The sequence below is a fragment of the Coloeus monedula genome (genome assembly GCF_965178545.1).
Source record: "Coloeus monedula genome assembly, chromosome: 13".
NCBI lineage: Eukaryota > Metazoa > Chordata > Aves > Passeriformes > Corvidae > Coloeus > Coloeus monedula.
The window spans coordinates 1,378,134-1,392,002 of NC_138793.1; the positions used below are offsets into that span (position 1 = coordinate 1,378,134).

Consider the following 13,869-nt stretch of genomic DNA (forward strand, 5'->3'; position numbering starts at 1 on the left):
ACTGTGTTTCCAGAGGAAGCCAGGCTGAAAAAAACGACTTTTAAACACAAGCTGGGCACTAAACTTCTGTTTCTGTTGTTGTCTACATTTTAAGGAATTCCACTCTTTCTCCCCCCACCTTTACTCCTGTGGTTAATTAGGAGTTATTACCGTTTTCAGCTTCAGGTTTTCTGCTGCAGACTCATTAAAGGAGATTCCTTTCAGAAAATGGGATCCAATCTGGACAGGGACAGTGGGCAGCTCACACTGAATGGGCTGAGGTGGAGTCTGTCTCCTTCCTGTTTGCTGAGCTTCAGCTTCACTGCAACAGCCCTGAAGTACAGAAGAACAGATCAAATAGAAGAAACTAAGACATTACAAAGTCCTAATATGGGTCCAAATTCTTGTGTATCTTAAGTAGCCGTTTTCAAGGCGAGGAGGGATGAAGGAGAGCAGGTTTAGTAGATCCTACCTGAAGACTTGCTTCAATAGCTTTTGGATTCAAGTGGAAGCCAGCCTTCATTGCATATTCACAATGGCCCAAGCTCTCCAGAGCCACTTTGTAAGCCTGACATTAAACAAAAAGTTGAGATAGCACAGGCATATCAGCAAGGAAGCAAGCACGCAGTCAGTGTGTCTGGGTGCAGACAGGGATTGGCACCAGGATTTACCCCACTCAGTTCTATGGCATACACACATTTATCACATAAGATTCCAAAGCTGTAATTCCCAAATACCTCTGAGCTGTCTGTGGTACACAATCCTGCAGGAACACACTCCTTCCCTATTTCACTCCTTGACCCACTGACTGTACTACATGCACATGAAAGCAGCAGACTTGAAAAACCACCTGCAAAGCACTGTCAATTTTCATGTTTAGCTCTTTGAGCTGATGTTCAGGGATGGCCACACTCTGTGAGCAGAAAAGTTGCTGAACTTCAATTCCTGCCAAACATCCATCACATCCTCTTTCTCGCAGTCGAGATGTGGCCTGTAATGTGAAAAAAAAAATCCAGGGTGAGGAGGGTCAACATTAAACCAGGTCAAACTTAATTAAATTTCAAAGAAGAACAAAAAAGCCCACAGACTTTAAAACCTTCTACAGGAGATGAGAAGCAGCACCTGGGGGAAAGGACCTGGAGGAGATTTTATTATAACTTACTCAGCTTCTACTGCTACTTTGGAAGCAGAACTCTGACGCAACCTGTACAGCACAGGGGTGTGGGCCAGCACTTGGATTCAGCATTGTTTGCTGTTACTATTTCAGCTCCCTCTCAGGACCAGGGATCCTGTTACACAGGCCACACCATGGCTGTGGTTACCTGAGGAGGGACTCATAACTACAACAAAAACTTGCCCCAGAAACAGAAAATATGCTAAATCATGTGTACAAGCACTCCTGTGTTCATAGGATGACACATTTCATAAAATTATGGGTGATTTCTGTGGTGCAATTTGAGAAGAGCCACACAATGCTAAGATCAACTTAGCACAGCAAGAAAATAGCTTTGTGTAATATGATTTTGAAAAACAAGAAATAAGCCAAATATCTACTTTTAGCTGTAAAATCCTACATCGCTGAGCAGGGTAAAGCAAATAGATGTGGGTTATTTTCCATTCTAGGAAGGAGTCTTGCTCTAAAGCAGGATGTCCAAATTGGGGAGTTCTGGTACTACAGCCAATGGACAGACATGGGCTCACCTCATGGACAGAATTACTGTATTTCCCAAAGTAAATCTTAAAGAGCAAAACCAGTTCTGAGCTACTGACAAAGCATCACGTTAAACTTTACTCTGAAGCATCAGTGTTCTCCTGCCAGACAGGCTGATTTTATAGGAAAACAATGGATTGCCTTCCACTCCAAAGTGAAAATTGGTAAAGAGTTCAGTATTTCAAATCTCCCTTCTATCAAAATGATTTGTATATTAGTCTATCTATAATTATGAGAGAGAGATTTTCTTTAGTTAGAAACCACATGTTTTTCTTATGCTATCCTAATAACCCACACAAATACTCCCAATCAGTTACTTCAGTCCATCATAAAAATTGAGAAGTTTCTTCTATTGTTATTCTGGAACTATGGAGAATCTGTATTTTATCTTTCTCCTCTCCATGTATGTTTAATACAGGATTTGATTAGTTTAACACTTGTATTAAACTATTTTGAAATACAGGTTTTTTATTTCTGAAAAACAGAAATAGCTGAAGTGGGTTGTTCAAAAGTTAAAAAAAGAAAGTTAAGCTCCCGGATTCTGTGAAGTCAAGTTTAATTTTAACCACGTTTTGAGCAAATTTGATAGCAATTGCATGGCATTTCTAGAAATTGTAATAGTTTTAAGAAACTAGGCATATTACATGTAAAATTAACTACTTTTTTGCCAAAGGAGTACAGCTATACCAGGATTAGACTGTTATGATTATCTGTAATACACCTAAAGCACTCCCAAATCCCTATTTCATCCAGTGAAGTAAATTTAGGCTGCAGTAAAAATCACATATAATTCCTCTTCATTCATATAACTCGTTTGCTTTTCTACACCTTGCAGATATTAGTGATAAATGGAGACAAGATTTCCAGCCAGGATGACTAACAAGCCATGTGGGCCACATGAGACTGCAACAGCACATGCTGCAAGTCATCTGAATTCAGGGAAAATACACACTCTGTCTGAATCCATTCTGACCTATCAGTCTCCAGACTTCAGTAGCGTCAGGGAAAGCAGAAAACCTCATAAAACTGAATGTCTTTATAAAGGACTGGCTTTGGCTGGCAAAGTAAGGATTTCACAGACGACACATGTTTGTGAAAGTGCAAGTCCAGAGAGTGGCACATTTAAGTAAGATGGGTCACATTCCAGCAATGGGTGGATGAAGCAACATCAAGCTTAACAGCATGAAGACAAAAGTGTTAAAAACCACCACAAAGACTTTCAAGTAAGAAATAGAATTCATGCTCAAACTGTGAGAGAAATAGATATTATCTAGATTATTTTTCATCAAGATTTTGCTCTGTTTTCACAAAAACTCATTGAGCTTTTTATTTCTAATTCCCTCCGTCTGCCCTATTTGAACACTGGTAGTTCATTACTAATAACAAAAATCTGATTGCACTATTTGCGTGCTCCTAATGCACAACCCTATCTATGTAGGAAACTACAAGTGGGAAAGATAGTGCAATCATCACATAACTAAAATGAATTTCAGTGTCTGAAACCAACTGTGCCATGTTCCCCCCTTCAAATGCAGCATGTCTTTAAAATCAGCTGTTTTCTTCCTTTGTTAGGATGCCCAGGCTGACTTTGGGTTTCACTAAGTCTGCTGTGACTACAGTAAGAGCTCCATACCTCTGCTGCTCCTCTCCATGATCTTATTGCATCTTCCAGCTCATTTGTGGGGCTTATATTTGAGGCTCCAGTCCCACTAATGTTCTTCCTCTCCTGAGCTACAGCTTCAGCAAAGCAGGAGTGTGCCACTGGCTGGACTTTCTGCAGAGCTTGTGACAGGAATTGGAAGTGGACCTGCATCACTGTCAAGAAACATCGCCCAAGTACCTGTGGAAGACAAACAAACCAGTTTCACACACATAGGAAAGCTCATGGAAGTTTCCCTTCTTTCTTTTTGTTTGGTGTTTGGGGTAAGGAACTACATTAAACTCTGATTTTTTTAAATTAATGCTTCAGATCACAAGTAACATACGATATTCAATCATTTACTTAAAATAAGAGTAAGTGAGCATTAGTTTCTATAAATGAAGGGGACACCAGACTAATCTTGAGTCATTTTTAGTTCTGTACTCAAGTTCTGACTACTTGACAAATGAAAAACTTGCTCAGTTACTTGGCAAAATCAAGCACAAAAATGGGAGTAGCATACTATCACAAGGACCAAGTCAACAGCAAAACCTACCTGCACGAAGACCTGGTTGAATTTCTGATAAAAACCCAAAACAGCAACAACAAAATGCAAATCGTTTAAAAATACTAACATAAAATGTGAGGAGTCTGCCCAGCAGTTCCCCCTCCAGGCAGAGTGGAATGGGCAGGCCATGGGCATCAGCAGCCTTTTCCCCACAGCCCCACGCTCGCTGCCCAAAGCTGAGCCCTGGCACCGATGTGCCCTCGGAACACTGCGCTGAAATGGGCCCTGCCCCGCTCCCTCGGAAAGGCCACGGCGGCCCAGGGCAGCTCCAGCACGGAGCCGGGAGGAGATCCCACCTCAGCATCCACGTCCCTCTAACTGTGCCCAAACACACTCAGATGCCTCAGGTACCATGAGCACAGCAAAGCTTCTGTGTCAGAGGGTTTTGGTGCAAAAAACCAGCAGTGCCACCATCCAGGGACATCCTGGAGAGCCAAGGGCTCCAGCGGGAACGCTCCGTCTGCCTCCGGGGCCGCGCGCCCTGGGCAGGAAAAAGCTGACAACCAAGTGTAACTAGAGAGCTGCAGAGAAAGAAGGATTTTCCAAGTCCCTGTAGAAAGTATTTAAAAGCTATTCAAAGTGTTTCTTTTATGGAGTTTATCAGACAAAGCGCTTTTAAATGTGTATTTGACTTGGATTTATTAAAAAAAGATTCAACTAGAATTCCATTTTAGGAATAATTCATAAAATACACAGATAATGTACAAAGCCATCATGCCTTGGAGCCACTAAATCATCTGGCTTATTTTCAGCTACATTCTTCTGGAATAAAACTATTCAGACACAATGTATCTTCCTGGCAGGACTCTCCGGTCACACGAACAGTTACATGCATTTACTATCTACTTCAGAAGAACCACTGGTGGCAATGCTCTTTTCCACTGCATCCAGACTCCTTTTGACATTCCATTCTGGTTCAATCACTTCCCTTCTTTGTACAAGGCATAAAATTAAACATTTTTGGTACTTTGACTGACCTCTGAAAGTGGAGCTTGCCTTATTAAAAAAAAACAGTCAGCAAATGATAAAATGAAGAAAACTCCAACTTTCCTTTCTACAAGATTAGAAAGATTTATGAGAAAACTGCAGGAAGAAGCAACTGGTGATCTGAATTATTTCTGTGTAGGAAGAATGCAGTTCTCAGGGGAAGATGAAACTAGTACTCATTAGGAATTTCAAGCTGATTAAATTTCAAAGAATATTTAAGGTACAAAGGTTGAAGTTTCCCCAGCCTGGGAATAACGTTCAAAATAAACAAATGATTTAGGTTTTAAGTGGCAGCACACAACATTCCTACTATAATTTACAATGTTAAACAGTGAACAAAAATAGTAACATCTGCTTTACTGAACTTTTTATTTTATTTGAAAAAAATCCATTTCAGCCCTCCTCCAAAATGGGTAAGGATGGTTTTCACTGCTTCCCTATCAAAGTGGTGAAGGACTTTCTGTTAAACATTTCTTTTGGACTAATGGCAGGTGCCAAACTCACTTTAAAGAGCTCACTTTAAAGCTCACTTGGTCAGATTTTCTGCCAAAGAGCCCAAACTTTGCCTCATCCATGGGGAAGGTGCAGCTGGTGGTGACCTCCCCCAGCCTGGGCTGGGCACTGACCCCTGTGCAGAGCAACACAAGGAATCTCTGCTGCACATCCCTGCAACAGTGTCAGCACACAGATGCAGTTCTCCACAGTTAGAGACACTACCACCTCTTTTTCAAGTTTATTTTCCCTACTTTCCCATGCAGAAGTGTGTGACTCTCCTCCTTTTAGACCAGAATAAGCACAAACCCTACAAACTATGCAGGAATCAAAGCTGAACCGGAATCATCTCAGGTGTCAACCAGTGAGATCTCCTTGGGAGTGGTGATGTTTTCTTAAATAATTCCTTAGATTCATTTATATTGCATAAACAATGAGGTCCTCAGCTTCCAACATTTCATCCCACAAAATACAGCCCCAGCACCTTGCCTTCCCTGACCTGTACCAGGCAGGAGAGCTGTTTGTCTCAGCAGAGCCTTGCCTGAAGGAATCTTTCTTTTCCTGCTGAGGCAGTTGGAAGCAATGGGACTTTTGGTTCCCTAGCAAGGGGAGCACCAGGTGAGATGAAGTGTTAGGTTACTCTGTCCCACTTTATCCTCCTAATGGGGGCATGCAATCAACTTTGGAATATTCCACTGGACAAAGTGTACACAAATTGCCAGCTTTCATTGCTAAACAGTGATGCCATACAAACTGCTTGGCAAGCAAATCTTGTACAACAGATTCCTTAAAACAGAACACTACCAGTAATAAAGTTAGCAAATAACAAGAGCCAGTCTTCCATACTTGGTACAAACACTGACTTGCAGTTCTCCAAGTACCATTTTATGCAGCAGAACTTTCTTCTTTTTTTCCTTTTTTTTTTTTTTTTTTTGGCTGGTTCCTTAAACAAGCAGAATGCTCAAAAATCCAAACATCACAACAGAATTATTCAGCGTTTTCTCATAACAGAGTCAGTATTGGCATGGCCTGGCTGCCACTGAACTGGTGTGTCCCATCATGAACTAACAACCTTCCTGTACATTACCAGAAGTGGGCAGAATATTATTCATTTTCACTACATAGCAATGCCCTGCAGTTCCAGTGAGTGATCTCATGAACAGAAACCTCCAAAGGAAGACTCAATCCTGCCCATGGGAAGGAATCACCTGCAGACTGAACTACATTCCAGCAGAAGCTGCACCTTTACACTATTAGGAGACTTGGACAACCCAACAGACTCATTTCTTCTAACAGTGACCCTAAAAGCCACGCGTGACAATCCAATCTTGACAGCTACTGAAGTGGTCACTATCATTTAGCAAAAAAACAATCAAGTGTGAAGCATTTTAAAAATTAAAAGCAGCAATTAAAATGTAAGACAACATATTTTTTTGCTACTAACAGTTCCTCAACTCTGAAGAGTCTGGAGCCAATCCCTGTAAATCCCAGGAAAGAATCTTTTAAAAAACAGTTAAACTGAGCTTTACAATGTTTGCTACAGAAAACCTACATTTAATAATTATTCAGACATTTTTGTCTCACAAGCGTCTTGTTTAAAAATCTTAGGCTATTTTACACACATAAAAGCCAAAAATTATCTCCATTTAATACAAAACAGAGCACCCTAGAATAGATCTGTTGCCCATTCGTGCTTCCCTTTTGTTCAGGAAGGCAACGTGTACATCCCTCTCATTACTACCACTTCTGAGACAATACACAAGCCCTGAGTAACTACAGGTCATTCTTTATATTTTGCAGTACTGAGGCTTCTGCAAAGCTTCACAAGAGATGGGGAAATACACTTACTTTTACCAGTTTACTCTTCCCCACGGATTTCCCTTAATGCTTTTATTAACTGAAGTACAGTTACTGCATTTCCCCAGCTGACAAACAGATATGGAAAACACACCCTCATTTACCCTGATTTCCAAGCTGTTCTTCACCCATACAGGCACAAAACACCCGAGAATTCAAAGGTGTTGGAATGGGGAAAAGAAAATAAAAAATAATAAAAAAAAAAATCAGCATTTGCACTTCTGAAATTAAGAAACCTTGGGAAACTCCATCTGTCAACACACTTTGATCAAGAGAAGTCACCTTCTTACACAGCCTGGCAGACAGCTCTGAACTAGCAAGCTTTGTTCTAAGTAACAATAAATAAATTAAAAACCTCACCCCGTGGTGCTATAGCCCAGGCTGCACAACAGTTTTCAGTCCAAATTCAAGTCAAGTATGTTAATCAAAGCTTAAGTTTTCTTGACATTGCCTTCCCTGGGGGGCAGAGCCCACTGCAGTGAATAAAGACGTGTGGCACCTCAGAAAAGCCACAGCTCTCTGCTTGATTCCTAAAGCCAAAGCTGCTCCACTTGGATTCCTCATTCCTCCCAAAAACATACAGCCTGTGTTAAGCAAGGTTTAGGGAAACTGCATTTTCCTAAGCTGGGCTCATGCATATGAAGTCTCATTCTCATGTCCTTCTCATGAATTTGGGGTTCTGTCCCACTGCACCCAGAATTACAACTCACCTCCCACTGCTTCTACACCACCAGCCTCCATCCACCAAATGAGAGACTGCAGAGCCCTTCTTAGGGAACTGCTGAGCTGCCACTCAGGTGTTTGACCATCTCTCAATTCTCTCTGACAGAGCTGAGAGTTCTTTCAGTCACCTACTGGAGAAACTGCCAAAAACAACTTCAGACAGACCTGTATTCCCCTCCTGGTATTTTCCAGGGGAACAATTACGCTGCCTCACACTCTTCCCCCATCACTTCCCTGTTCAGCAAACTCTGATGAAGTCAGGCGAGCCCTTTATATTTTTCTGCTTACATTGTGAGTTTTTTAATCCTGCTGGCAGTTTTTATGAAATGTTAACTTCTCTATCCACCAGGGGGGAAAAAAGGAAACTATACTTTTAAATTAAAATTTCAGCATCAACAGCTCAGTCTTCAAATCCCAGAAAAGCACAATGGGAGAGGATCTCACCAGGTCATCATTCTGCCCCTAGCAAGGAGCAATTTCACCTGGGTCAGTTCTGCCAGATGCAGGTTTAATCCCTTCTGTAAGCTCTGCTCCCTACCCTTTATAGCAATCCACATCAGTGCTCCACTAACACTACAAAGGATTTCCACAGCATCTAATGTAAATCTTTCCTTCTGAAATTTAAGTTCCTTGCTCCACCTTACACGGACATGAAGAACAGACACTGACATGTTCTGGCAGCTTCTCACATACTTGAGCAATTCTCATTTTCCTTCTCAGCCTCCCCTTCTGTGGAGTCCATCTTTTCAATTTGTCCTCTGATGTCCTATTTCCTGGATATCTGACTACTCTTGCTACTCTCCTCTGCTGCCTCTCCAGTTGCTCCCTGTTTCTCCAAGTGCACCAGCAGCGTTGTGCATGTGCACTGTTGTGTTTAAGGCCATAAAAACCAGTGAAGAGTTCAGGGCTCAGTTGATGGTTCTGGCAGGTTAGGGTTGTGTTAGATACATGGTAACTGCCTCTTTGCACAACAGAAACAGCATTGATTTATTACTTGCAACTGCACAACACTATCACCCAACACATGACTCCCACAAGCCCTAGGACTGCTCTCCAGAACTGCTGCCCAGTGAGCTCCACTCCTGAGGTGAAAAAGTCTATTTAAATATTGCAACATTCTGCTTTCCCCTCTGAATTCCATCCCAACTGGAAAACTCGTTTGTTCAGGATTATTTTTAGTTCAGCAGGTCTCTCAGCATACTTACATCCTGTGCTTTCAAGTCACCTACAAACAAAATGTATTCCTGTACTGGCCTCTGCCAAGGTCCATTTCAACAGTGAGCAGCTGCTGCTCCTTGGGCACAACCACCCAACCCCTCTGCCTCTGGAATTCACACATCTACACCACAGTCCTGACTGACCCACAGAACAACCACATGAGTTGCTGTCAAATCCTTACATTCTGTTGCTGCTTAAGCCAAAGCTATATTTTTTTTTTTTTTTTTTTTTTTGCTATAGCTTTAGCTAAAGAGTGATGCTACTGGATTGTCTTTAAAAATTCCAGTCTACAGAAGGCATTTATAACACATATATAGCCCATCCTACTTCATTCTATACCAAGTATACAACACTGAGAACTGTAGTACACAACTGCAGGGAGAGCTAGGACAGACAAATTGCATCCTCCTTAAGGACTCCATCTGGAAGTGGTGCAGCTAGAGAAAGCAGATAATGCCTGACAGGCACAAACACTCACTCATACAAAGTTACCTGAAATCTAAATCAAAACCAAGAGAACTTCAAAGTAAGTTTTCCACTCAGGATGCAGTTCTGAAGGAATAACTTTGCAAAGACTGCTGCGAAGTAAAGAAGTATGTCAAAACACAAGGAACTACTTAAAACTCCAGGGATTTATCTGTGACTATCACTTAACGCTGCCTGCTACGTAACACATTTACTAGAGGAGAAATATCCAGACCTTCCCAGCCAGGCATGGCAGGAAGTTGGGGATCCTCTCTGAATCCTGATTCTTGGGCATTTGCTGCCGGTGTATGAACATTACAGCAAAGTCATGACAAATTTTCACAGCACTGATCTCTCACACAGTCTGGTATTTTCCTCTTACACACAACAGCTCAAAAAGACAAAAATGTTCTAAAGAGGGATAAAATATTATTAGTCAACTAATACGCAGTTTTACTCAAACACTGATGACAATATGCTACTCCCACGTACTCATGTTTTCCCTTGGAATGGATAATACCAAGGAAAGTGTAGGCTGATTTAGAATATGATGGCGTAACATTGTTAGAAACATTAGCTAACATGAAACAGAAAATGGTTGAAAACTTTTGTCTACTTGGTTCTTCTACAGAAATACCTACTAAATACCTAATTTAATATAGATGGAGGTCAGATCCTGCAAATGACTTAGTACTTTCTTGATAAAAAAGAAATGAAGAGTCTCTTTTTTCACCAGCATTACCCACAATTACATAGCAAGGTGGAGAAAACTTTTGGTGCAGAAGGGATTGAGAACAGAAATTCAGTTAAAAAGGAATGATACAAATTCACGTGCAAAACAGTATCCTCCAAGGTAACTTACCTCAATATCTTGGAGGCTGAACTCTTTTTGATCTTTGAAGTTTGCAGCTCCTGCACTCAGTTCCATCAGCATTTTTGCTATTTCTGGTTTTATTGCTGCTGTGAGTCGACTCGCCGCTTCCATGACATGTTCCTGCACGTCTTTCAGTTGCATAGCTGCCTTAGAGTAGTGCGAGTTCCTAAATACACTGCTGAAAAGATCTGTAAGGAAAGTGCTCGTTCGGCAAAACACGTTGAGTGCATCCAGGTATTTGGAGATTCCCTGCTGGATGTCTGCGATCGGAGTCGTGTGGGAGGCGGGGTGGGAGCAGCCGCCCGCAGCAGCCGGGGACACCAGGGGGGCGCTGGGGGTGGCCGATGCCAGCGGGGCGCTCAGGGTCCTGCCCAGCTCGGGCATTTGATACTGCTGGTGTTGCTGCACTTTCTGCTTGGACCCGCCAAGCAAAAAGCGCCGCTTATAGTCCATTTTGCTTTCTTGTGCACTGCAGCAATACATAAGTGAGTGCTTGTCCAGAGAGTTCTTGAATTAACAATCACTTGTCAAATTCCTTCCTCGAGTATCTATGTACAGTAACAGTGCAGGACTGTGTACATAGGTTTCACAAAAGGCATTTCAGAAAGGCAAGCGTCTGTATAATCTGTATCAGCAGTGGGAAAGGCAGCAGATTTGCTGACTCCGTGTTTTCAGTGTTCGGTGCAGCCCTGCTGCAGTTATAAACTGTATTCAAAAAGCAAGCCCAAGTATCTTAATAATGCTCTGTCTCTTGTTTGGTATCCCCTCCGCACGCAGAAAAGCCAACTGGAGCAGGGAAGTGATCGCCTATGAGTTCTTCATGAGCATAACATTGTCACTTGCTGTTATGTCTACAAAAGTTAATTTTGTCAATGCAAATAATAGTTTCAGAAGCAATACCTTAATACAATTTTCCCATTAGCAGTATCAGGAAAAGTGGAGCAAACCACCGATCAACAGCGATTATAAAAGCAGTGCAGAGGCTCTTTCCTTGAAAAAGCAAATCCTTATGTCAGCAGATCAAATATCTTCAAATGTTTTGACAGATCCAGTCTGCCAACTCAGTTTACTTGTAGTGTCTCTTCTTAATATTGGAGGGGGAAAAAAAATCTGGACTGTTTACAGAAGACTTTGCAAGTATAAGTTATTAAAAATTAGAGTGTTTGTTATTGCAAGCCTTCCTCCCCTTTCCCTGTTTGTTGAGGTAGTTGTTTCCGTTGTAACATTAAGAAGTGGTGCTTCCAGACTGCGTTTGCCCTCAATTGCAGACTCAGAACAAAAATGCACAAATGTATTTGTAAGGCCTCTAGGTCATTTCCTGTGAAGGGGGGAAAAAAAAAAAGTTTACATGTTAGAGAACAATGAGAAGGTTTAAAAATTTAACTCCTGCAGTGTCCTGGTTCACATTTCTGGGCACACACTGTCAACAACACCCAAGATCCAAAGAGAGCGAGAGCCACACTGACAGCCTAAAAGGCTGTTACAAGTCAGTGTCGTCCTGTTACTAAACTCAACATTGTTGAATACTTACTTGTTAATTCTTTCATTCTAGGCTGTCAAACTTTAAGACTCTGGCTAATTCCCAGTGCAAGTCTTGCACAGTTAAGAGCAGGTTATTACTCTTAGAAGGAGTTATTACTGCAGAAAGGTTATTACTGCAGAGCTCAAGGGGAGTTAATCACATTTTCTAACCTCATCCTTTAAAAATAATGAAAGAATGAAATAAATTTAAACTTTTTTTCATACATCATAATTATTGCAGAACTCTCCCATTCATTTTAATAGTTTACTATGTCAACAGATACAAGTCCTTAATTTCTTTTTTAGTACAACAGACAAATCTGCCTAATCCTACCTGAGATTAGCTGAGAAATACAACATTCAAGTCCCATTCCAGTGTGATGGGCAGGCAGCATCTCTCATACACAAGGTGGTATATGAGGCACAACTGCCTGAGAGATTGGTCTAAATAACAGTCTCAGCAGACAGCAAAGTAGGGAGGAAATACAACTTCTATACTGCCCTGCTCCTACTGCAAACCCTGGTGCAGCTGGAGAGCCAAGAGGTCCTTGAAGGCATCTGCAGGAAGGTGAACAGAGCCTGAGCAGTGGGAAAGGACCAAGATGGAGCACGAGGTGTTCAAGACACTGATCAACAGTGACAGGCCAATATCAGAAGGATACAATTCCTTCCGTCAGTCTGCCCAGTCCTAGCTCCAGTCACACTTCAGGCCACTCTCCCTCTCCTACACACACCCCACTTGATTCTATCAAACATGAACATCTTTTTCCTTACTGCAGCAATTGCAATGTACAAGGATAGTATCAAACAGTAATCAGGGTTTTTTTCCCAGGTACTTGAAGAATAATCTGGAAACCTTTTCATTTAACAGCAAAATGTTCCTTTAGCTATTATATTCGAGAAATTAAACCTGCAGTAGTATTGTCAAAATGGTTACGGAACAAATATTTTATTTTCAGTCAAAATTTCTTATTTCCACCTGCCCGAACACACACAATATTCCTTCATTCCCATATCCCTACATATGTAGGGTACAAGCATCCCACAGAAACAGAAGAAGGCAAGACACAGCAGGACAAAACAACATCCAGAGCTGGATAGTCTCACTCCCACTAAAACAACAGGATAAAAGTTTTTCAGGAAGTCATTGCTGCAGAGGATTCTGCTTCCGAGATCTAGAGCAAATGTTCTTTTGTATTCCCACTTTTTAAAACCTAAAACTCAGAGAAACTGCCATACGCATTTCAGCATCCTTGAAGTACTCCAAACTGACTACTTACCTCCCTAACTACTTTACACTTCTCTCAAAATTCACATGGAATGTGTCAAAATGCAATAAACTCATTAAAAGCTTAATTTTCTAGGAAGTCTTGATGTCATATGCATAGCTGAAAATAATTTTCTCCTTGCCTTAGAAGCTATGGTGCCTTACAGTGGAGAGCATGATTAAATTGGTTGCCTTGATTGCATATAAATGCAGATGGAACAAGAGAGTTGGTTAATTTAAATGCAACATATAAGTAAATTAGTGACTGTTTTTCCTAAGCAGACATGAAATTTCCCATTGCAGAGGAACTTAAGAAATGATCATGAAAGAAAAAACTAGGAAGGAGGGGTTTTCAAGCCCTGGAGCACTGAATGAGATGAGATTATCAGAGATGCACCTCAGCTCGGTGGTTGTGATTACACATGGAGCCTTTCAGGATCAAACACTGAACTCATCATTTGGAACGGTCAGACATTCAGCCAATACATAAACCTGCTGCATCCTAAAAGAACATAAATGCAATGGATAGAAAATATAAGGTGGTTTCATATTTTCTACAGTTATAAAC

General features: G+C 41.3%; 1 protein-coding gene across 3 annotated transcripts in view; it reads right to left on the reverse strand.

Annotated features, from left to right (window-relative positions):
• GARRE1 (granule associated Rac and RHOG effector 1) overlaps positions 1-13,869 on the reverse strand; it is a 57,889-nt gene that overhangs the window by 18,086 nt on the left and 25,934 nt on the right. For all 3 annotated transcript variants that reach the window (XM_082290091.1, XM_082290089.1, XM_082290090.1), the window contains exons 2-6: positions 10,502-11,831; positions 3,324-3,530; positions 830-970; positions 452-547; positions 151-312 (exon numbers count right to left, since the gene is read on the reverse strand). In XM_082290091.1, coding sequence (XP_082146217.1) covers positions 151-312; positions 452-547; positions 830-970; positions 3,324-3,530; positions 10,502-10,996 — 1,101 coding nt within the window. In that variant the 5' untranslated portion in view covers positions 10,997-11,831. The remainder of the gene's footprint in view (positions 1-150; positions 313-451; positions 548-829; positions 971-3,323; positions 3,531-10,501; positions 11,832-13,869) is intronic.